The 23,468-nt window shown below is 37.7% G+C and overlaps 1 protein-coding gene across 1 annotated transcript in view; it reads right to left on the reverse strand.

Moving 5' to 3' along the window:
* LOC119777409 (mitogen-activated protein kinase 1-like) overlaps window positions 1–22,165 on the reverse strand; it is a 47,708-nt gene extending 25,543 nt beyond the window's left edge. The window contains exon 1 of the mRNA XM_038276273.1: window positions 21,737–22,165. Within this exon, the coding sequence (XP_038132201.1) occupies window positions 21,737–21,882 (146 nt within the window). The 5' untranslated portion in view covers window positions 21,883–22,165. The remainder of the gene's footprint in view (window positions 1–21,736) is intronic.
* Between the last annotated feature and the right edge of the window lie 1,303 nt (window positions 22,166–23,468).

The following is a 23,468-nucleotide window of genomic DNA, read 5'->3' on the forward strand; positions in this document are numbered from 1 at the left end:
ACTAAACTTTAAGTGATTAAAAGTGCATTTTCCTCTATTCTGCACTTTAGATGAATAACTGTTTAGGTGCCACTGATGGTGGCACTGTATCGATACTTTTAAAAACGAGTATTGTATCCGGATACAACATTTCAGTATCGATACTTTTTTGAGAATCGATACTTTTGACAACCCTACTGCCTATTGAGGTACTCAGCGAGAAAGTCAGAGCCGTGATTGGATAATGCCAAAATATATGACTTCCATTGAGGCTAAACCTTTTAGGGCGTCTCTGGAGCAGGGGTGGGTCGTAAAGCTGGCTGCTCAATGCTGATTTGCTGACATAAGATTTTTGACTGACGGTGGCCAGACAGCGAAGAGGTTTTCCTCAGGAGTCGAGAGGGAAAAGTCAGTCAGAACGTCTTCTGAACTCTTTCCATGGTTTCTGGAGTTTATTTCACAGTGGTTCACACCAGCCCTTTTCACCAGCTAGAGTAATGCGGTTTATGCGTTTCAGCATTCATTAATGCAATACATTACATTTAGATTTAATTAACAACACTGAGCTCCTTCTCACATATAAAGCCTTAAATGGCCAAGCTCCATCTTATATCAGAGATCTGATTGTTCCTTATGTTCCTAACAGAGCACTTCGCTCTCAATCTGCAGGTTTACTAGTGGTTCCTAGAATTTCTAAAAGTAGAATGGGAGGCAGATCTTTTAGTTATCAGGCTCCTCTCCTGTGGAACCAACTACCAGTTTTAGTCCGTGAGGCAGACACCCTGTCTACTTTTAAGGCTAGGCTTAAAACTTTCCTTTTTGATAAAGCTTATAGTTAGAGTGGCTCAGGTTATCCTGAGCTATCTCTATAGTTATGCTGCTATAGGCTTAGACTTTTGGAGGACATAGGGACCCCCATTTCATCATTCTGCTTCATTCTCTCTCTGTTCTCCTATTCTGCAGAATCTGTTAGTTCAATCTCTAACCTTCTGCTCTCTCTGCTTTTCCTCAGAGTAGCTTTGCCTCGTCTGTTCCTGTTTGGCTGTGACGTCATCCTGGAAAGAAACATCAGCTGTGCTGCTTCTATCAACACCCTTGTTTATAGATGTTGGAGATCGGCCTGTTTTCCAGTGTGGTCCTGTTTCTCTGACCGTGACTGAGTGGATGTGCTTTCTTCGTCCTCTGGCATGGGAGCTGCCTTGGAGCTCGTCTGCCTGGCTGTGTGTTTCCTGGACGGGGCCGCCTTTTACAGCTGCTTTTTGTATCTCTGCTTCTGTCTCCTTGAACCCCAGTCGGCCTCGGCAGATGGCCGCTCACACTGAGCCTGGTTCTGCTGGAGGTTTCTTCCTGTTAAAAGGGAGTTTTTCCTCTCCACTGTCGCTACAAGCATGCTTAGTGTGGGGGATTGTATTTGAGTCAATGAGTCAATGCAATCAACTGGTTTTCCTTAGATAGAAAACTTTGTATCAATTTGATCTGGTTGAACTGTAAAGTGCCTTGAGATGACATGTGTTGTGAATTTGGCGCTATATAAATAAACTGAATTGAATTGAATTGAGCTTTGCCCGTTTCAGAGAGCAGCAGCTGACATATATATAAATACAGATATATGAAATCTCAGAGTTCCATTTAGCTCAAAAAACATTAGCCACTCTAGCTAATTGTCTACAAATTCAATTAGCCACATACAAAGCTGATTAGCCGCAACCCGATTAAGGCATTTGGTTGGAATAGAAACTTCCGCAATTTAAACTAAACTCAAATCGATTTAATACCAGCTTTGATAAAAGGACTTCAATACATTTTGCAGCAGAAATCAAGAAGTCATGTCTGCTGGTTTTAATTAATTTACTACTAAGATTAGCTTTTCATCTGATTACATGCAACCCAAACTGTATATTTTTTAGAAGTAACTTAAAAATGGAGTAGAAATGAAATTTCTTTCATGAAATGTTCTGATGAATTCATAAATCTAGATTGCTGAGAGGTGCTGCTCTCCAAACAATAGTCAATTCAGACATAGTGATCTAATTTTATGTTTAGGAAGTCCCACACTGTTTATTTAGCTTGTAAGTAGCATTTTCTAGCACTTAGGCCTGATTCCTGCCAAAACTAAACAATAAAAAAAAAAGGTATGGATAATGTTTTCTCCAGCAAATCTGCTTGACAATGTATAGCCAAAGAAAAAAAATAAAAATAAAACTGACTGTACAGCTATTTTCAGAAAGAATAGATCGTTCGGAAAAAGTTAATCATGAACAATAACAACCAGCTGACGAGTGAGGCCATAACTTCCTGAAGCCTTTTTTCTGTATGATCGATTTGCATGAATAACAGAGGTTATAATTAAATACACTAGACAGATGCATGTAATTGAGTCCAGAAAAACCGAAGAAGAAAAATCCAACCAGATAGCTCAGTTCTCCGGCCTAGCAAAATAAAGTCATATCAGAACCAATTATTAGAAGCCAGAGACAGGGGATCTGGAGTCAATTCATCTCTATGTCATGTATTTGTTCTGTAAAGCAACTGAAGCAGGTGAGTCCAACCTGTGCAGACTGGACTCACCTGATTTAGTTGCTGGGTAGAACAACAAGTTCTACGATAAATCCATAGGTTTAGATAATCTGAAAAAAGGTTGAAAGTCAGTTTGATTCAGATTTAAGCCCGTTATGTGGTATCCAGGATGTCAGAAAGAGCCTTATCTAAAGCAAGGGTATTTGACTTTAGGGATATACTGCCTCGGGATGTTTACAATAAGACTAACTAATGATAAATGTAATGCAACCCAAGACAAGACGTTGATGCTCAAAATCTTGTCGATATGGTAAGATTACAAAAAAATTTCCGCAAAGAGGAGTCAAGCAAAACTTGAGTGGGGTCGGTTTTTTCACACTGAGCTAGGATAATTGGACAGACTTGGGCTACATCCACATTAATTCGAATAAGGTATCCATCTACACAGAGAAGCTAGAGTGTTAAGATGAAATCGCCTGAAGCCGGAGGAGGCGTTATGCTATGCCAGCGGATGGAATACAACACTACCGAACAAGTATATAAGGTAGAAGAAAGCAGCAAGATGTAAACAAAAAACAAAACAAAAAAGGTTTTTGCAGTGCCATAACAGGTACAACACGAAAATGTGTAAAATCCCCAATAAATTCAGCTTTCGAAACAGATTTCTAAAACAGAACAGTAGCTCCAAAATCTACCGTTGTTTGTATCAGTGCATTGATGCTGAGGGCTACTTGGGCTCCAATATGCAAACATGTTAGTTTCAAGCCTGTTATGCAAATGGTGGTAATGTGAGCCAGGGGCAAAATCTAAATTATCCACTTTGGGAGCAGGTTTGTTTTACAGATGCCTAGATGGGACCCCTGTCTTACCAAGAAAATTATGGAATACGGGCCAAACCAGGTTTTTTTCTGCAGTGAGCCTCTTTGTCCCTCTTTGCATTTAGTCTAGTTATCTTTTTTTGATACAGACAAAATTTAAAATAAAAAAACGTACAATGTGTCACAAAAGTGAGCCATTTTTGATCCATTTTTCTGTCTGATGTTCTACACAAAGAAACCCAGCAAGATTAAGGGACAAGGTGAGGAGAAAAGTTTGATCCCATTTTCCTAGTTACCATGGCATCCACTTCTTCTCCAATAATTAGCTATCAACAAAGAGGGAAGAAATAAAAAAAATGTCCAGAGATTTTCCAAGAAAATAAAAGCACTCAGGGGGTTTGCAGGAGGAGAAAAAAAACAAAAAAAAGACATGGCATACTGTTGAACAAAACAAATCATGCTCTCTGCTGTGCCTCGAAAGGCCAACTAAAATGAAAGACCCTTTTCATTCAGTGGGAAGATCTGAAAGATAAAACATGTCACTCATAAGAACATGTAATATGCAGACATACCCTGTTGACACTTTCATTTTTTATAAACCTCTGACATCATGCTTTCAATCCATTAACCACTCATGTTCTGCACACCTTAAGCCCGGTTTATGCTCAGAAAACAGGTCACCTGCATGTGTCATAGTTAACGCAGATATGCCCCCCGCCCCTTCCGCAAACACTCTGGTGCACCTCCCCAAAATTGAAGGTGACCGCAGACAGAAGGCCTCTGATTGGTCAAATCTACATCCACTCAATGCGTATTTTCTGTTTGGTATCTTAGTATAACCAGCCCTTTAGCATGCAGTTGTAAAGAAACGACGCAAACCTGGTTGCAGTTGATCCACCCTTGTTCCCCCTCTAATCCTCCTGGGTAGGTAATCACAGTGGCATACTGGCTGGACACGAAAGGCTAAATCAGGACACTGGACCAAGTCTGAAGTAGTAATACTTCACAAATCGGCACACTGCTGCGTCACAGACTGCAGGTTTGCAAGCAAGCAGAACCACTGGTTGATCTTCAACTGCCTACGTAATCTGAGAGATAGCTTGCTTAACAGCGACTGCTACGGATATGTTGAGGATGACAAAAACCTTGCTTGTGTTTGCTGGTTGCTTACATGTATTCACTGCTTAGTGAAAGCATTTAAGCAAGCAGGAGCAGAGCTAATGTCTGAAATTGACCAATAAACCTTTCACATTTGCGTCTGCAAAGCTCTGTGATCTCAACAGATTGACCCATAAAATCTAAACAGAAAACAAAGAGGTGTTCTTGGTTGCTTTATTGCCGAGAAAACTAGATAAAAAAAAAAAAAAAATGGCGAAAGCTTCCAGACTACAAAGCCACTTATTTCCCCTTGAGTTGCAATAAGTTAGCAATAATAACTGAACTATGATTAATTTTTGATGAGTGGTTTATCAGAAAAAAAATGTTCCACCAGATTAACTGATGACATTTCTTTTAATCTTGTAGTGTAACACCATCCACTACAGGATCCTGCTATTCCTTCTTAATACAAACCTCAGGGGTATTTGCAAAAGATGTTAATGCCAGAGCGGAGAATGCAAGAACAGAAACATGAATAGATCAAGCGTCCATTCTGGGGTCATTTACAGATCAATAGTTCCCACTTAGATGGGCTGCATGGCACAGCAGTCTTATCTGCATTGCATAGAAGGAGAGAACTTGGTAATAAAAAAAAAAAGTTTATAACGTTTATAAGAAAAACTAGCAACCAATAAGTACGGTAGATGGGTAAGGATTTTGTGTGTCAATGCACTACATAAGGCAAAGTTTCAAGATTCCTCTGGAAGAAACCAAAACAGTTTTACATCTCTATACATTGAAAAAAAAAAATCAAATTTTCCTTCTTTTTTGCCTTTATTCAGTAATCTAATAGGTTCCCATTTTGTTCAATCATAACGTTAATATGTAACAAAAACCTTGTCTATTAAGTGAGTAATTATTAAAGGTGGCACAATAGGTTGTTAAAATATGATGTACAACTTTTTAACTCTATCTTCTAAAAAATATTTCATGTTATGCAAAGATCCTCTCGATACAAAAGTAAGCTCAGGTTTTTCTGACAACTGACACTTCTCCTTATTGTTTCTTGATCAAAAAGATCAAGCAACTTTAGATTTATTAGTTATAAAAATTGCAGCCGTAGTTGTGATTGGTGACCATTAGTTCAAACCTTTAAAAAAAATAAAAAAAAAAGAAAGAGAAAAATCTCTTTTTTTTTTCTATTTAATCACTGCATGGAAACTATTGGCTTCTGGGATTTGTAGTTTACGCATTAACCTTAAACATATGTGCAGAACATTTTCTTAGGCTTAATGTTATTTTTTTTTAAAGAAAAGAAAAACTGAACTATTTGGGATGCAAGCTTTGTTAGCTAATGGAGTTACTCTCCATTTCAGTAAAGGTGGAGTAAGTTGACACCAACAAAATGCTGAAAATCAAAGCGATGGAGGTTTTTAAATGACGTGTGAAAACCATACATCCCCATTAGGCATACATGATTTGAAGCATTAACTGGAATTATCTTCAAGTTAATTTCTCATTACTTTCATGACTAGTACTATAATTCCAGGTGATTAAAATAGCAATGGTGATTAGAATGGGTAAGTCTAACCTATAATACTCTCCCATAGATTTAAGAGATCAATTATTGCTGACCAAAAAACAAAAAAGCACTTAAGTCAGCCAAACAGAGTAAAGCAGTGTAATTCTACACCTTCACGTCATTGAAGATGCTCGTCTCCCAGTTAGACAACTTGACTCCAACTTTTTACAGAGTCTGAAGATAATAAATAACCAGTGCTAGTTAATCTGGTTCCATATGGTGTAAAACAGAGGTGTTGCTATGGAATTTGCAGCATGCAGGCCACAGCAAGTTTAACAGGAAGTATATGTGGATCATAACAAAGTACTGCTGAAAAGCCAACATGAACAGAGGAAAGTTGAAGAAATCTCATAATTTTGGTCTATTAAGCTATATAATTAGACAGTAATTATATGTCTATTTCCTTGCCATTTATGCATATAGTTGTATACTTCTTGTTCCTTTTCCGTCGCACCAAACCACATTCACCTCATGATGACAAACCTTCCAGTTCTTCAAGCAGACAAAAGTGGCTTAATGGAAATGCAACTTGTTAAACGCGACAGATGAAGTTTACATGCTCTTCAAAAGGTATTTCCGAAATCTAACCGAGGGACCTCTGTGAAATACGCGCTGCACCACTTTTGCAGAGTGCTGCACATCAAGAGAAAATGTCCAAGTGCTTCAAAACCTCAGGTTTCATAAAGAATGAGTAAGAAAAGTGCAAGGACTCTCAGGTTCAGAGCTCGGAGCATGCCAAAGCTTTCCAACTATACAGAAACAACGGTAGAGTGCATAACTGTTTTTTTTTGTCCTTACATGAATTATTACAAAATATTTCTTAAGTAGTCTGACCTTACCAAGCTCTTCTAACCATTGCAGCACTCTAAAGCAGTCTAAAGGGTTTCTCTTTTCAGGGTAGTGTTAAAGAAAAATGATTATTTTTAGACTTTAATACAGTTAATCTTATGGCATGTGTAAAAGGTATGTTGTATACTCTCCTTTTCTCATATTTCTTATTTTGAACAAGTTTGTGAAGATAACCTTTCCTTGAACCAGATTACTAAATTTAAGTTTGTTCCTGAAAATTTATGGTGAGGCCCCCCGCATTCCACAAGCTGTCTGTGAAAGCTTATCTTGTGTTTTATGACCCTAAGAATTCTAGATGCCAGGACAAGCTTTCCGCCTTTTCTTGTTAAAACAAAGAAGCAAATGACCCCAGATGTTTGCAGTAAATAAGGGGAAGCCCTAGCAGTGTCAGAGATGGCGTTGGTTGGAGGACCAGGGGCCAGCCCCTTTTTGAATGGATTAGATACAAGAGGATAAAGCTTTCTAAATAGAAGAAAAAGATCAGATTTGCCCTTGCAACTCTCCAAAGATGTCTCTGTACTCTTTGCTTTCTTTCCTCCTATGTCAGGTAATGGAATGTATGTCTCTGTTGTTCTGCAGTTTCTGGTGTAGGTTTGTGCATTGTCTTATTTCTAAAGTGTATGCATTGTCTTATATTGGATTAAACTCTGTAATTCTGTGACGTCAACACGCAATGTTGGTTTTATTACCAAACGCAGCTCGCCGAGTGGACCTGGGGAAGGGAAGAATCAGAAGCCAATCTTTTTCCAAAGTTAACTATGTTAGAATATTTTCTTCCTTTACAATTGGGGGCTCGTGCCGGTTCTGGAATCTCGGCGCGCGGCTGTTTGGTCCTGATTGATCCGTTTCGGCCCGACGCTTCGGTGTGGTAAGACAGTATTTGATTATTTTTCAGTTGTCTGAAGCGCCGTGTGGTCGGACCGGGGCTGATTTGCTGTGTGCGGCCTCACAGAATTCAGATGCTGCAGAGGTAGATAAAATCCCTTCTAAAAGAGTCAGTTGTTTAAGGATTTGAATAAATACACATTACAGGGAACTGTGGCTAGTTCAAACAGAGCCTTTACGTTAACTCTGACTTAAGCTGGGTTTTTTAAAAGAAGGTTTTATTGATTGATTAATTAATTAATTGATTAATTAATAAAGATTAATTTATTCTTTTTACCCTGAGGAGCAATGCCTGGGCCTCTAGAAAAAGTATTTTGGAAATTTGTGTATTGGTTAGTTTTGGCTTGTATCAGCCGGAGATTTCGACTCATCTCCAGTGGACTTATAATTATTTGGGTTAATTGGATCGAGTTGTATCACTCATGGAAAAGGACTAATAGCAGGTTAATTGGACCGAGTTGTATCACTCGTGGAAAATAAAGGACTAATAGCAGGTTGGATCACCTTTCTTTGGCACCCTTAAGCGGGTTGCTTATAGTATAAAGGACTAAAATAAATTATTTGATTTAATACGGGTTCAATCGCTCTCCCCAGCTGAAAAAGAAAAAACCTTTTGTCACTGGGCGGATTGAGTGATCGAATAAACTAAATTGAGGCTTATTTTCGCCTCGAGCTTGACCCAGCTCTGAAGTGTAGGACTAAGAAGTTGAAATGAGAATAAAAGGGATTTGTAAAATTGAAATTGGACAATTAAAAGATGCGTCATACATTCTTTTAGCCGGCTCCTGACGTTTTCTTTTCTTTTTTCTGTCTTTTCTTGACTGAACTACAACGTTGTCTGTGTTTCTGTGTTTTGTATGTTTCTTTGTGTTTGTGGCTGTGTGTCCGTCTTCCCCCGTTATACTGTAGCCTATGTCCCACCACGTGCTGCTGTCTATTCGTCTGTCTGTGTCTGAATTGTGCTGAGATTGTGCGGAAGTGATTTGTGTTTCAAGATTGTGTTCTGAAATATTGTTAAATATTTTTGCTGGATGTTGTATTACTAACTTTCTGTTAAAATGTGCTTCTGTGGGACAGAGGTGTCTCCGTTTTGGATGCAAGTTTTGTTTCACAGCGGGGGGACTGATTGACCCCCCTTATTTGCATGTTGGGAGTGCTTCAGTTCTGTGCTATTTCCAGCTCACGCTTTCAGGATTCTTGGATTTTGATGTGAATTGCTTTAGGACTGTGTTTTGTGTTGAAATGAAAAGTACAAAATAACAGATTTACAGATGTTTTTACTTTCTCAGCGGGTGAAATGTGTTGCATCAGTTCCAGGCTTGAGCACTGGAATGATCCAATTGTTTATTGTAATACTGTAACATTGACAATCACTTAAATTTCTAGGTTTCCTGACAGGAGGGAACACCCTCACTGATTGGAACAGGAGAACATATGGATGTTTTTCTGCGTAACAGTGTTTTCTACACTGTTAATGTGGGACATGTTGAAACGCTAATGAATGACTTTGTTTCTTGTAGGACGATCTTCGTGTGCAGCCCATTTCGCATATTACATGACCACATGAACGGTTTTTGGGTTTTCCTACAGGGGGTCTAGGTAGCCATTTAATAACAGTGGGCTATCATGAAATACGGTTGTGTGTATAATTTGGAGTTTTTAAAAAGGTTCACTCAAAACTGAACAATATTAGAACTATTGGATAATAATGTCTTTTTATTATTTTTTTCAACCATGGTGTTATAATATTTGTGTTTAAGACTTTTACAGGATGAATTTTGGTTTGAAATCTGGGGTAACATCCTGCATCTTTCTTACAATGGGGTGTTGATGAGTGCTTGAGTGTGAATGAGAGTGAATGTGTAGGCTGATGGCCTTTGATGGGTTTTAGGATGCTCTATGTAAATATGACCTCAGTTTAGTGTGTAGCTGTGTGATATTTTTCTTATTTTAAACTATTTAGGTACACTGAAGGTTTTGTTTCATAAATATGTTTTTATTACTGCTTTAAGGGACAATTTTAAGGTAATGACGATTTCATATTTTGGTGTCACAATCTGGTTGAAGCTGAATCTTCTGCTTGTGCAGTGAAATTAATATGAAACGAGAATTCAGCCTTGGCTTAAAGCAGATAGATGTAGTTATTAGGAAATTGTGTTATCCACTTTGACTAACAACACTAACAAACTAACCTAAATTCTAACTGAATAAACTTGGTTTATATTTCATATGGGTGACTGATTGGACATGTTGAAATTTTAGCATAATGGGGGTAAGTTCTTCCATTTTTGTTTTTCCACCTCTAAATTGTTTTTCTTTTGGAAATAAGAAAACACAGGGGGATGTTATAAAGATAAGACATTACAGATGGAACTTTGAAATTTACATAATCTCAGTCTAGTTTGAATACTAGATGGAAGATTTGGAGAAATGGTGGAACATCTTATGATATTTTGGTTTTTCAGCAAATTATTATATAAAAGTGACATACAGGTGCTGGTCATAAAATTAGAATATCATGAAAAAGTAGATTGATTTCAGTAATTCCATTTAAAAAGTGAAACTTGTATATTATATTCATACATTACATACAAACTCATATATTTCAGATGTTTATTTTGTTTAATTTTGATGATTACAAATGACAACAAATGAAAATCTCAAATTCATCATATCAGAAAATTAGAATATTGTGAAAAGGTTCAAAATTGATGGCCCCTGGTGCCACACTCTAATCAGCTAATTAACTCAAACCACCTGCAAAAGCCTTTAAATGGTCTTTCAGTCTAGTTCTATAGGCTACACAATCATGGGGAAGACTGCTGACTTGACAGTTGTCCAAAAGACGACCATCGACACCTTGCACAAGGAGGGCAAGACACAAAAGGTCATCGCTAAAGAGGCTGGCTGTTCACAGAGCTCAGTGTCCAAGCACATTAATAGAGAGGCGAAGGGAAGGAAAAGATGTGGTCGAAAAAAGTGTACAAGCAAGAGAGATAACCGCACCCTGGAGAGGATTGTGAAACAAAACCCATTCAAAAATGTGGGGGAGATTCACAAAGAGTGGACTGCAGCTGGAGTGAGTGCTTCAAGAACCACCACACACAGACGTATGAAAGACATGGGTTTCTGCTGTCGCATTCCTTGTGTCAAGCCACTCTTGAACCACAGACAGCGTCAGAAGCGTCTTGCCTGGGCTAAAGAGAAACAGGACTGGACTGCTGGTGAGTGGTCCAAAGTCATGTTCTCTGATGAAAGTAAATTTTGCATTTCCTTTGGAAATCAAGGTCCCAGAGTCTGGAGGAAAAGAAGAGAGGCACTTCATCCACGTTGCTTGAAGTCCAGTGTAAAGTTTCCACAGTCAGTGATGGTTTGGGGTGCCATGTCATCTGCTGGTGTTGGTCCATTGTGTTTTCTGAGGTCCAGGGTCAACGCAGCCACATACCAGGAAGTTTTAGAGCACTTCATGCTTCCTGCAGCTGACCAACTTTTTGGAGATGCAGATTTCATTTTCCAACAGGACTTGGCACCTGCACACAGTGCCAAAGCTACCAGTACCTGGTTGAAGGACCATGGTATCCCTGTTCTTAATTGGCCAGCAAACTCTCCTGACCTTAACCCCATAGAAAATCTATGGGGTATTGTGAAGAAGAAGATGCAATACACCAGACCCAACAATTCAGAAGAGCTAAAAGCCACTATTAGAGCAACCTGGGCTATCATAACACCTGAGCAGTGCCACAGACTGATCGACTCCATGCCACGCCGCATTGCTGCAGTAATACAGGCCAAAGGAGGCCCAACTAAATACTGAGTGCTGTACATGCTCATACTTTTCACGTTCATACTTTTCAGTTGGCCAACATTTCTATAAATCCTTTGTTTTTATTGGTCTTCAGTAATATTCTAATTTTCTGATATGATGAATTTGAGATTTTCATTTGTTGTCATTTGTAATCATCAAAATTAAACAAAATAAACATCTGAAATATATGAGTTTGTATGTAATGTATGAATATAATATACAAGTTTCACTTTTTAAATGGAATTACTGAAATCAATCTACTTTTTCATGATATTCTAATTTTATGACCAGCACCTGTAGATTCCAAATTGTTTTCAAAATGGTAATTTTATTATATCAACAGGGGGAGAAGCAGAAGTAGACCCTAATTCCTGGTAAATTCTTGGATATGGTTAATGGTAAATTAGTTAATCAATAATTTTGATTTTTTCGATTCAACAATAGTGAATTATGGATTTCTTTAATGTAGAGTCATATGGCCTTCCTGCTTTACTACAATATGGTGTATGTGATATAGAAGCTTCTACTAAATTAGATTTGATCATCTCAAATTGAACGGTTTCAAATAACATCTATGCCATGTCTATTTACATTTAAAATTGTTGATAGATTTTTGCATCACTGCTGACTTTGATTATATACAGTTGGGTGTAAATTGTTAATTTTGAGGAAAATTTTGGTTAAAACTGCTATGGAATTCAAATAAAATGTAAATAATTTCTGAAATTTTAAAATAGGACTTTGTCTTGAAGCGTGGGACAATGATAAGGATGTTTGGTATTTAGTAGAACAATATGAAATTCATAACTATTTGACAAAGTGCAATTCAATCACAACTTTTATTGGTATCAGTACTAGGACATTTTATAGTTTATTCTAATTCTTTAATGACTTTGTGAGGGTTGTGATTTTAGAATTTGTAGTTGATAGTTGGCACAAGCAGAGTGAATGTCATCGAGGTATTGACGTTTATTGATTTTGAACAGTAAGTGTCATTATTTTCTTAATTCTGGCACATCCGATCGTGGACTATTTTAACAAATTTCTATCTATTCTTTTTGCAGTTCAGGATTTGGGGCAGTTGGCCGTTTGTGCTATAACAACAACAAATCTAGCGCCACACGGGAGGAGGCATCACAAGATAAATTTTATTTATAGTAGTGAAAGTAACAAAATGTGGCAAATATAAGTTTTGCTTTTTAATTACTTTGTATTATTTTTTCTCTGGCAGTTCTCCTTCCTTCTGACTTGATGGCAATCTTGGGGGAAGGGTCTTTTGAGCTCAGAGATCATGGGAAGATGTATTTGAAGGGATCTTCTTGATTACCGCATCAGGCCGCTGTTGTTGCTGAACAAAGACATGATGATGCTGAACTGTGCCCATCTTCTGCTGGACTGCTGTATGAAAGACAAACGCTGTTGAGCGATTACGAAGGTCAGTGAAGGCGAACTGTTACCTGGCAACAGATGTCTCCTTTGACTGTTGCTTTTCATGCCTGGCTGAAAACAAAAGGGAGTCAGGCGTTATCTGTGGGAGTCTTCTATGGCTGGAAATCAGCAGTGAGTCGGGACCACAAAGATCATAGACAAACCCGGACGGGGGCTTCAGTAGATGACTGGTCTGCTGGTTTCTATGTCCTGCTCTGTCGACCACGAAAGGCTGACCAAAGTTCATCAAAGCGGGACTGTATCCAGATGTTTCTGCACTCCAGGAATGACTGCTTCTCTAGACACGTTCTGATTCAGCAGATACAGAATTGGGGCATGGCAAGTCGCTCAGCGGTGGTCCTGTTGTGTGTTCTCATGTTTGATCCTGGATTCTCACCTCTGATCATGTGACCTGGGCGCCAAGGCCCACTCCTGGGGTTCCCTTCAGTCTGCAGGTTGGAGACGAAATGGGTGCCAACACAACTTGGTAGTGGTGAATAAGTTCTTTTCTTTAAATTTTTGTAGTGTGTGATGCCATTGTTCTCTTCTTATTTTAGATATAGCACTGAGGCGCCCTGTTTTCTTCACGTCCTGCAGCCCTGCAGTGTAATTCTAGGTGTTGAGGACAACCCCATCTCCTGGGGTCAGAGGTTTTACGATGCAGTTAGGGGTTGGTGTGCACCAACTGTTACGACACTGCATTCCTCCATGATTCACTCTGTTTGTCTCACAAAGTGCTAGTGTGTTTTTTTTTTCCTTTCCTGCCTGAAAAGAATGGGCAGGGACTAACGATTGCAATTACATTCTTTTTTAACTATAGCTGAATTGCATTGTGTGTTACGCTTCATCTACTAAGGAAGATGATCTAAATTTTTATTTGCATAGTACAGTGGCTACCATTCAGTAAAACTAAATTTAAATTTAAATGGAATTTGAAATTAAGGTGTTAAAGTGGATTGGGTGTCTATAGACTGACTTACTGAGCAAATGACACCAAGTTCTGTGTTGTTTTCCTAAATTTAATCAAACATTAAATTCTTTGCTTGAGGTGTGCAGATTGTAACAGCATCTGGGACACCGTGTTTGAATTGCATCCACCTGTGTTACATGAGGCTAAAGTTAGTGGTGATAGCGGATTTCATAACATTTGTTCTGTTATAGAAACAGGGGGACATGAATGGAATTGATCTGATAGGCAAATTTTTAGTTTGGATCTCTGCATTTACTTTTCGGAAAAAGAGGTTATTGAAGTTAAATCAAAATACATTAAATGTTTTACGGTGTATTACCAGCATTAAAGAAGAGCTAACTATTTGGATATGAAATAAGTAAAATGTATAAATTGAATATACTAAACAAAATATTGACTATCAAATAATTTACATAAAATAGTGTTCTTAAACTAAGGAAGGTGATCATTGGATTGTTGTATCTCTATTCATATGTTTTAAAATAAGTTGTTTAACTAAGACATCCAGGAAGGTCTAAACTAAAGATTTACATCATTTAATAAATTTAGCTGTATTGAATCTCTCTCCAAAACTGAAAAGGCATTGATAATTGATAAACAATATAAAAAGGGTAATACATTATTCAATTAAATATTTTATAAATAGGTTTTCAAATGAATAAATGGATCAAAGGTAAAAATGGTTGAAATTTTTGGGATTTAAAATAAGATTGGAATAAAGTAGGTCATTTTTGATATTTAGTGACTCATGTAAAGCAGGCTGATCATTCTTTAAGGTTTTAAAAAATAGAAAATATGATGATTGAAATTAAATTGGTCTAAATTGGAAATTTACAAATTAACAGTTATGGAACTGCTTCTAAAATACAGTTAAGTTTTGGGTTTAACATGATAGGAAACTTTCATTTCTCATGTAGGCCTTATATAAAAAGAGGGTCAAAGGATTGATAAAATACAACTCCAAAGTAGCAGATTTATAATACAAAAGGAAGACAGTGAAGCTGTCATAAAGTGTAGGATCAATCATTAACCAATCAACAGGGTTCTCTCCATATGAGCTCCAGACAGGACGGATGTTTCCAGGACCTGCTACCCGCATTCCAGGATGGAAAGGTAAGCTTGCACATTTATCTCATAAAGATTTCTTCAATGAGTTACAGGTCCTGGCAGCAGAATTTACAAAATACCAGACGTCACAGGAACGTCCAGGCTCGGGATCAGTTCGGGGAATCGACTGGGTGCGCCTGATGGTCATCAAAAGAAAGTGGTCTGAACCTCGCTTCGCCAGACCATACCGAGTCGTGGAGAGTACATCTCAGGCTGTCCGTCTACAAGAGAGAAGGAGACACGTGGTTCCATTGGAGTCAGTGCACATCAGCTGAGGAGCCACGGCGCACGCTGCAGGGCATACAGGAGAATCTACAGTCTCAACCTGCGGTCGAGGAGTGTCTGAGGGCCATCACAGCGCGGAGGAGGATCTGCATTTCCGGGCAGAAGTCTGCCAAAACCACTTCATTTTCCTGAATTACAAGGCTTAAAAGGCCCAGACAGGCACAATAATCCTGTTCCGGTGTCCTTCCATTGAGAAAAGGAGATTGCACCCTCTCCTTAAACTCACTGTTAAATTGGCATAATACTCCAATTTTCAGTGAGCAACGGACACTCAGGTGGAAAACCTGAGGTTTACAACCGAGGAGGAACACGTGAAGGATCCAGCTACAAGATCATCATTAACTTATCTTCTTTTTATTGCGTGTTTTCGTTTTTGCGAACTCTTCAAGAACATTCGTTTCTTTTTGCGCGTATTTTTGGATCGTTTCCTGACGAAGAATTCATATTCATTTTTGAAAGACAATCGAAGGAGCATAGAGACGAACTCTAACTTCTTATTATTGAATTGTGAAAAAAAAAAAAAACTATTTTGTAATTTTTATGTGTTTATGCTATTTTGTAATTTTTATGTGTTTATGATGTATTTCTTGATGTTGTTATTGTTTTTTATTGACAATTTGTAGTTTTTGTGGTGAATATTGTCTTTTAAGTCTGCTGAGCATTTTTTAGTAATTTTGAGATATCTTACTTTTATTTTTTATTTTTTATTTCATATTCTGGGCTGATATTCCTATTGTGTGTTTGCTTCTCTTTCAGATAACTGAGTTTTATGATTTTTCATATTTGATAAGTGAAATGTATTTTTAGTTTAGTTTTTACTGGTTAAAATTTTGTGGTTCATCAGGTGAGTATTAAATTGTTGGACAGCGCAAGATACATTTGATAAGTTTAGATTATGGAGTTCAGTTTTAGACACATGGCCTGGCAGGGGACCTAGGAGGTGCTGTTTAAAAAAGGGGACTGTTATAAAATTGGGCTAATGTTTTAGTTTTTTAGTATACTAAATAATTTTTTGGTTCCTCTATTAGAAGGCTTAATCATTTTATTTGTGAGGTCTGTATGTCTCAGACCTCAAAACGGGGACTGTTAAAGAAAAATTATTATTTTTAGACTTTAATACAGTTAATCTTATGGCATGTGTAAAAGGTATGTTGTATACTCTCCTTTTCTCATATTTCTTATTTTGAACAAGTTTGTGAAGATAACCTTTCCTTGAACCAGATTACTAAATTTAAGTTTGTTCCTGAAAATTTATGGTGAGGCCCCCCGCATTCCACAAGCTGTCTGTGAAAGCTTATCTTGTGTTTTATGACCCTAAGAATTCTAGATGCCAGGACAAGCTTTCCGCCTTTTCTTGTTAAAACAAAGAAGCAAATGACCCCAGATGTTTGCAGTAAATAAGGGGAAGCCCTAGCAGTGTCAGAGATGGCGTTGGTTGGAGGACCGAGGGCCAGCCCCTTTTTGAATGGATTAGATACAAGAGGATAAAGCTTTCTAAATAGAAGAAAAAGATCAGATTTGCCCTTGCAACTCTCCAAAGATGTCTCTGTACTCTTTGCTTTCTTTCCTCCTATGTCAGGTAATGGAATGTATGTCTCTGTTGTTCTGCAGTTTCTGGTGTAGGTTTGTGCATTGTCTTATTTCTAAAGTGTATGCATTGTCTTATATTGGATTAAACTCTGTAATTCTGTGACGTCAACACGCAATGTTGGTTTTATTACCAAACGCAGCTCGCCGAGTGGACCTGGGGAAGGGAAGAATCAGAAGCCAATCTTTTTCCAAAGTTAACTATGTTAGAATATTTTCTTCCTTTACAGTAGCAAACTGCAGAAACCACTTTACATTGTGTTCACCTTAGACCTGCAACACTTTTAACACATTATGGCATCAGAAATGTAATACAACTCAAAACATCCCATCACGTTTTGCTTCAGCTTCAGAAAGTCTGGCTAATGTGAGTCAATGTATCTTTTTTTTTTTTTTTTTTTTTTAAGTAGAGTGGCAAGAAATTCTTTGCACATGTCCAGACGGGATCCACAAATGGATTTAAACATTCCAGAGATTCAAGAGTGGTCAGATCACGCCTGATCTAAAAAGTAGGACCCAAAACAGTTTACAATCACAACTCTATGGGAAAAAAAGTTGGAGTGACGTGATAAAATAGTGACACAAACGAAACTTATTTGAGGTATTTTCAACAACTAAAAGGGTCAACGTTCAGCCTAAAACGATCCATTTGAGGATTTCTGAGAGCAAACTATGTATAAATTACATGTATAAAATTAATAAACAGAATTCAGGTCGAGTTGCTCAGAAGACCATGGCCCATGTGTTTAAGATGTTAATTGACGAGGTAAGAGCGTGCAGACCACACAGTGGTGTGGTCTCCACGTCTAAAACAAGAAGGAAAAAACTCCGTCTAGTCTTCCATTATTTTACAAAATAAAAATTAAGCTTGCGTTAGCCCAAAGGTAGGGCTGGATAAATAACTGCATGGAGGCACTTACTTTTTGATCACATTACATATAACGAAAGAAATAAACTTTCTCACTCCAGACAGTTAAAGTGGGTTTGCTCCCACACATAAGAAAAGAGAACGCTGCACCTGGCACGCAGATCCATGCAACAAGCAAGCACTTCACCACACAACAGTGAAGTCCTGCGATAACAATGCAACCCTGGAGCCTTACATGCATACGTTTGTGATTGCAGCAGGGAGAAGTCAAAATAAAAATTGTGATATTGATTTTTAGCAAATGGTGCGGCTCTAGCTTCAGGTCAATTTGCTCCTTCTACCCCCCCATGCCCACCCCCCAGCCTCATTCTTTCTTCTTTGGGTTCATTTCCCTTTTCCGTTTTGTACACATGTATTTAAAGAAAATGTGAAAACATACCTAAAACATTCATTTCAGAAGGTTTTCTACTACAGCTTGATTAAGCTAGGTGGTCTATAAATGTAACTCCGTTTTTCAATCAACGTTTATACAGGACAGATTATTGGACATTGTGTCCTTCTGCTCCTTGTAGCACAACACAGGGAACAAACTGGTTTTAAATGCTTGGTTATTCCAGTCGTCTGCTCCCGGTGGCCAGCTTGTAGTCCGCTACTTTACACAAACATTTGCATCATAACTGCTCTGCTGTTTCAGAAGGTTCTTATCCAAATAAAAGTGATGGGTGATGCCCGTTTCATTTCAACATGACTGTATTTTTTTTTTTTACAACCTTAGCTAGTTCCAAACTATAACCTAAATTAGAAATCTGATATGCCCATAACTAGAGGTGATCTGATTGATTCCCTGTCAACTAGGCTGTTATTCCTCAATACAATACAAAATCGTACTCTTAATGATACTGTTGTGTTAAAAATATAAAAAATTTGAATGTTCAGCAGCCTCTTATTTTGTATCTTCATTTTAGTCATCGAAACTCATCACTTTAGATGATCATGTTCACATCTAGACGCGAAACACCAGAGTTGACTAAGCACAACCAGAAGTAAATAAGTAAGAGCCATGTGCAAAGCCCGGTTAGTTAAAGGAGCTCTCAGAAAAAAACCCTGGGTATGATGGTTGTTCTTGACTTTAAAGGTTTGGATTTCAAACATCTCAGCCTAATGTTGCAAACATTTCTCATCCTCCTTGTATGTTCTAACAAACGGCAGAGCGAACCAGTTGGTATCTGTGCTGCTTTGCATCACAAAAGTCCTGATTTTGAATGTCACCTCAGGTCTCTGCATGGATTTTGGACGTTTTCCCTGTGCGTCTGTGGGATCTCCACAGGTACTACAGATTTCCTCTAACAGCCCGAGGGTTAAGTTAATTGGTTTCTCTAAATTCTCCTCTGGTATATGATACTTGGTTTGTCCTGCATGTCCGTGTTGCCTTAGGATGGAGTGGCAACTTAACTGCTGGGTATTGGCATAAGCACCCTCACAAACATGCAAAGACAAATGGCTATAGACTATGGGTGGAGAAATAACCAACATCCCATATTTGCATTGCATGAATTTCTCTCTTTCCACAGAACTTAGATTGAAATTTTCTTTAATTCAGATTATTATTTTTCAAGTTCTATATTAATTTTATTCTCATTGCTATGGTAGGTTGTTACCAGTAATATTTATTTATGTGGGTTTATCTGTTCAAGCACCCTAAAAGAAATAAAATCCTAAGCATCTTGCCTTACAGCCATTGGGGTGGGAAACCAATTCAAAGAAAGCAGAGCTTGTATTCCAGCCGAAGACAAAAGAACCACTCTGCTGCTGCTGCTGTTGTTTGACAGAAGGCTCTATGATGTAATCCAATACAGTGTGTTCAGTTAAATGCAGTACAAATAAAAAAAAAAAAAAATAAATAAAAAAAAATAATATATATATATATATATATCCTAAAAAGGTAAGAGAGCACAAAAATGTCTTAAAGAAAATGCACTCTAACTATTACTCATATTTTGGTCATAGAACGTGTCATAAGTTCTATGGTACTCAAGACCTCCATTATTTGTTGGAGATCAAGTCCACGGCTGAAATGATTAATCCATGGTTAAAATAATCCTCAACTAATCTGGTAATCAAATCGTTACCTAGAAAATAACAGACTATAAAAAAAAGACCACGTGTTGAAAAAATAAACTCAATTAGAGCAGCAATAAAGAGAAAAAAAGTCTACCAATAGACATTTTCATTATTAGCTTTTTTGCCATTTCAAAATACATTAAACGTGCACAGTAAAAGCTTTTTCACAATTCCTTTTTTTTTTATTAATAAATGATAATTCAAACGCAGACATTCGAGTTTTTTGTTTCTATGGTTTAAAAACTTTTTGGAAATTAACTATTTTGTGATTTGTAGTACTGACTTTCTATATGTTTTAATGCTAACTCTACAGAAAATACTGTGTCTGCCACAAGCAGGCAGTGGGAAAGAATTTATAGTTAAGAACCAAAATAAATAATTTTATATTGGTATTCCCAATATTTCTTTTATCCTTTTTCCTTTGGATAGGAACAGTCAGCACGAAACTTTTTTTTTTTTTTTTGCACACATACCAACTGGAAAGACCACAACAGATGACTGAGTTTTTAAACATTTTAGATTTACAAATGATTTCATAATGAGAGCTTAAATTAAAAAAAATATATTGGTACACCACTACTATGTAAATTAAACACCAAAGAAAACCCCAGAGCTTTAATTTAATGGTGCCTGAACCAAGATACACAAGCATGCTAATATTTCACCCCTTAATAAGAATTCTTCCATTTATTTCCTTATTTATTTTGAATGAAGATTTAAAAAAAATAAGAATAGGATTCTCATAATTGTCCGAGTGAAATGTATGAAAAGGAGCCGTTAGATGTTCCTGGTGTTTTCTAAATTAAGTAAATGAAATCCAAATCATTTAATTCAAATTGACATCATTGCAGGTTTTATTCACAGCTCAAATCTTAATCAATGCAACTATTTGCTTACTATTCAACCGTGTACAAAAATCCTATGCAATATTTCCCTTTTCTCTCTTTTTTGACTTAAACACATGCTTTGTTTGAGCCTATAGTTTAGTGATTCAGCACATACACAGAAAAATGCACATGCTCATCTTTGTGGTGGGATTACAGTGCTTTAAAAAAATAAAAAAATAAATAAAAAAAGCTGGGCTGTTCTCTCTGATTGTTCTCCCTTAATAAATGTCACCATGTTTCAGCATTTGTGTCTCCACATAATGAGCACTTTGACAGTCAGTATAATGCTTCTAAGTTGCTTTTTTTTTTTTTTTTTTTTTTAAACCTACCCCCTCATACCTTCATACAATAAAATAAAAAAGTGGTTTATAGAGCAGTGTGTGTAGAACATTCCCCATAACTGCTATGGCTTTTGCAGGTTTTGAAGTATTTTAACCCTTGTGGAAACTTTGCTTGTACTAGAAAATCCCCTTGAGATCCTCCCACAACACATTTTTCAGGCACATTATGCAACATCTAAACCTGCACAGGTAGCATGAGTGGGAACATGTTCAACTTGACTGAATGCGAATTAAATCTGCATATCAAAACTTAGCAACACATTATAGTTTCTAAACTAGTCCAAACATAAAGAGCTCGATCCTGCACAGAGTGACATGTCTAATATAAATCTTACAGGTATTCACTTTAAGTGAATGTCAAAAGTTTGTGGATTAAAATCAGTAAATCTACTTTCTTGAGGCTAAACCTTCCTGGGTAAAGTGTGAGACTCTCTGGAGGTTAAAAAACTGTGATTTAATCTGTTTGGCTAAACAAACGGCTCGAGCGCTGCCTGCTAGCTAGTGCATGACAAGTTGTATTGAACAGATTTTTTTTTCCAAATAGAAAAAAAGGAAAGAAAAAAAGAACCGGTTCGATGGTTAAATGGAAACTTTAAAAGTAAAACTCACCACACCATGCCGTAGGCTCCTTCCCCGATGTAGGAGAGGTTGCTGTACCGAGGCCCGACGTCGAAGGCCTGTCCGCGGACCAGCTCGGTTCCTGGGCCGGGGCTGGGGCCGCAGCCAGCAGGGGCAGACACCGCAGCTGTCGCCATTATGAGGATTGGCTTTTCTACCGAAGCGTTCGGATAAAACAAGAGCGAATTAAAGTCGACGTAAAGCTGCTCTGTGTTTGTGTTGTTTTTTCTGTTCCTGTATCCGCAGTGACTGTAGAAGGGTTTGGAAAGAGGTGGGAGGCCTTTCGATACCAAGTGGGTTTTTTTCTCCTTTTCTGTTAGCGCTCGATCGAAGCGACCACACCGCTGCTGAGCTGAGGCAGGCGGGGAGGCAGGAGCGACCAGCCGAGGAGAGGAGAGAAGGAGAGGAGAGGCTGCTGCAGGAAATAACACAGCAGGTCATGTGACCAACTTTTCCTTTTTTTTCCCTCCTCCATGCTGAGAAGAACACGTTTCATTTAATATGATGTCTTGGTCCCCCATACATAATTTTTTAGTAAACACAAATCACAAATTATAATTATTATTTGAATAGAAACTCATTTTATTGTCCTACAGGAGGGGAATCTGGTGTTACAGCAGCAAGAAGATTATAGAAAAACGATCACAGAAATGCACGGAAGAGGATTAGGGCCACTGATAAAAAAAAAAAAAGTTGATTGATTTTTAAATACAATAATATGGGGAAAAAGTCAGAATTTCTGACTTTAATCTCAGAACTCTGACTTTAATTTTAGAACCCTGGCTTTAATCTCTGAATTCTGACTTTAATCTCAGAACTCTGAATGTAATCTCAGAACTCTGACTTTAATTTCAGAACTCTGAATTTGATCTCAGATCTCTGACTTTAATCTCAGAATTCCAACTTTAATCTCAGAATTCTGATGTTTTTCTCAGAATTCTGGCGTTAATCTCACAACTCTCATTCTAATCTCATAATTCTGACTTTAATCTCAGAATTCTGACTTTAGTCTCAGAACTTTGACTTTAATCCCAGAATTCTGACTTTTTTCTTTTTTTATAAACTGTACTGTAAAGTGTTTTAACAATAGAAATACTAGTGTTTCGCTGATGCCATTTTTTTGTCCCGATACCTGGCTGTGCAGTATCGGCCGATACCATACTGTTTGAAATTGATGTGTGTGTGTGCGTATATGAACAACTGCACAATACTTGGATGTGAAATAATTGCCTTCATGGCTTTGTCAAGCTGCTGCCTACCTTTGTGAAGCAGGAAAAAAGACTAACACAAAGTGAATCCAGTAGAACCTTTTATTCCCTACCTGGAATGGGTGACAATAGTTGAATAAACTTTTGGCTCTCAAAATGGTATTAGTGCCCTATTTGTTGATACTCGCTGATACGATACCAGTGCTGGATCAGGGCCCTGTCCGATACTGGTATCGGTATCGGTGCAACACAGTGTTGGTGCAAAACAAATAAATACTGTGCACCTGGAGAATAAATAACCAATATACAGCTATGGACATTTTTACAGTAATTGATATTTGAAAATAGCAGCAACATTAGAGATATGCTAACTTCAAAATCAGCATGAATCTAACAATTTATTGAGGTTGTTGGGAACAGTGGTGGTTATAAAGTCTAACAGCTGCTGAGAGGAAGGATCTGTGATAGCGCTCCCTGGTGCATTTAGGGTGCAGCAGTCTGTCACTGATGGAGCT

Source organism: Cyprinodon tularosa, unplaced genomic scaffold (genome assembly GCF_016077235.1).
Source record: "Cyprinodon tularosa strain WSP-4 unplaced genomic scaffold, ASM1607723v1 ctg1237, whole genome shotgun sequence".
NCBI classification, from domain to species: domain Eukaryota; kingdom Metazoa; phylum Chordata; class Actinopteri; order Cyprinodontiformes; family Cyprinodontidae; genus Cyprinodon; species Cyprinodon tularosa.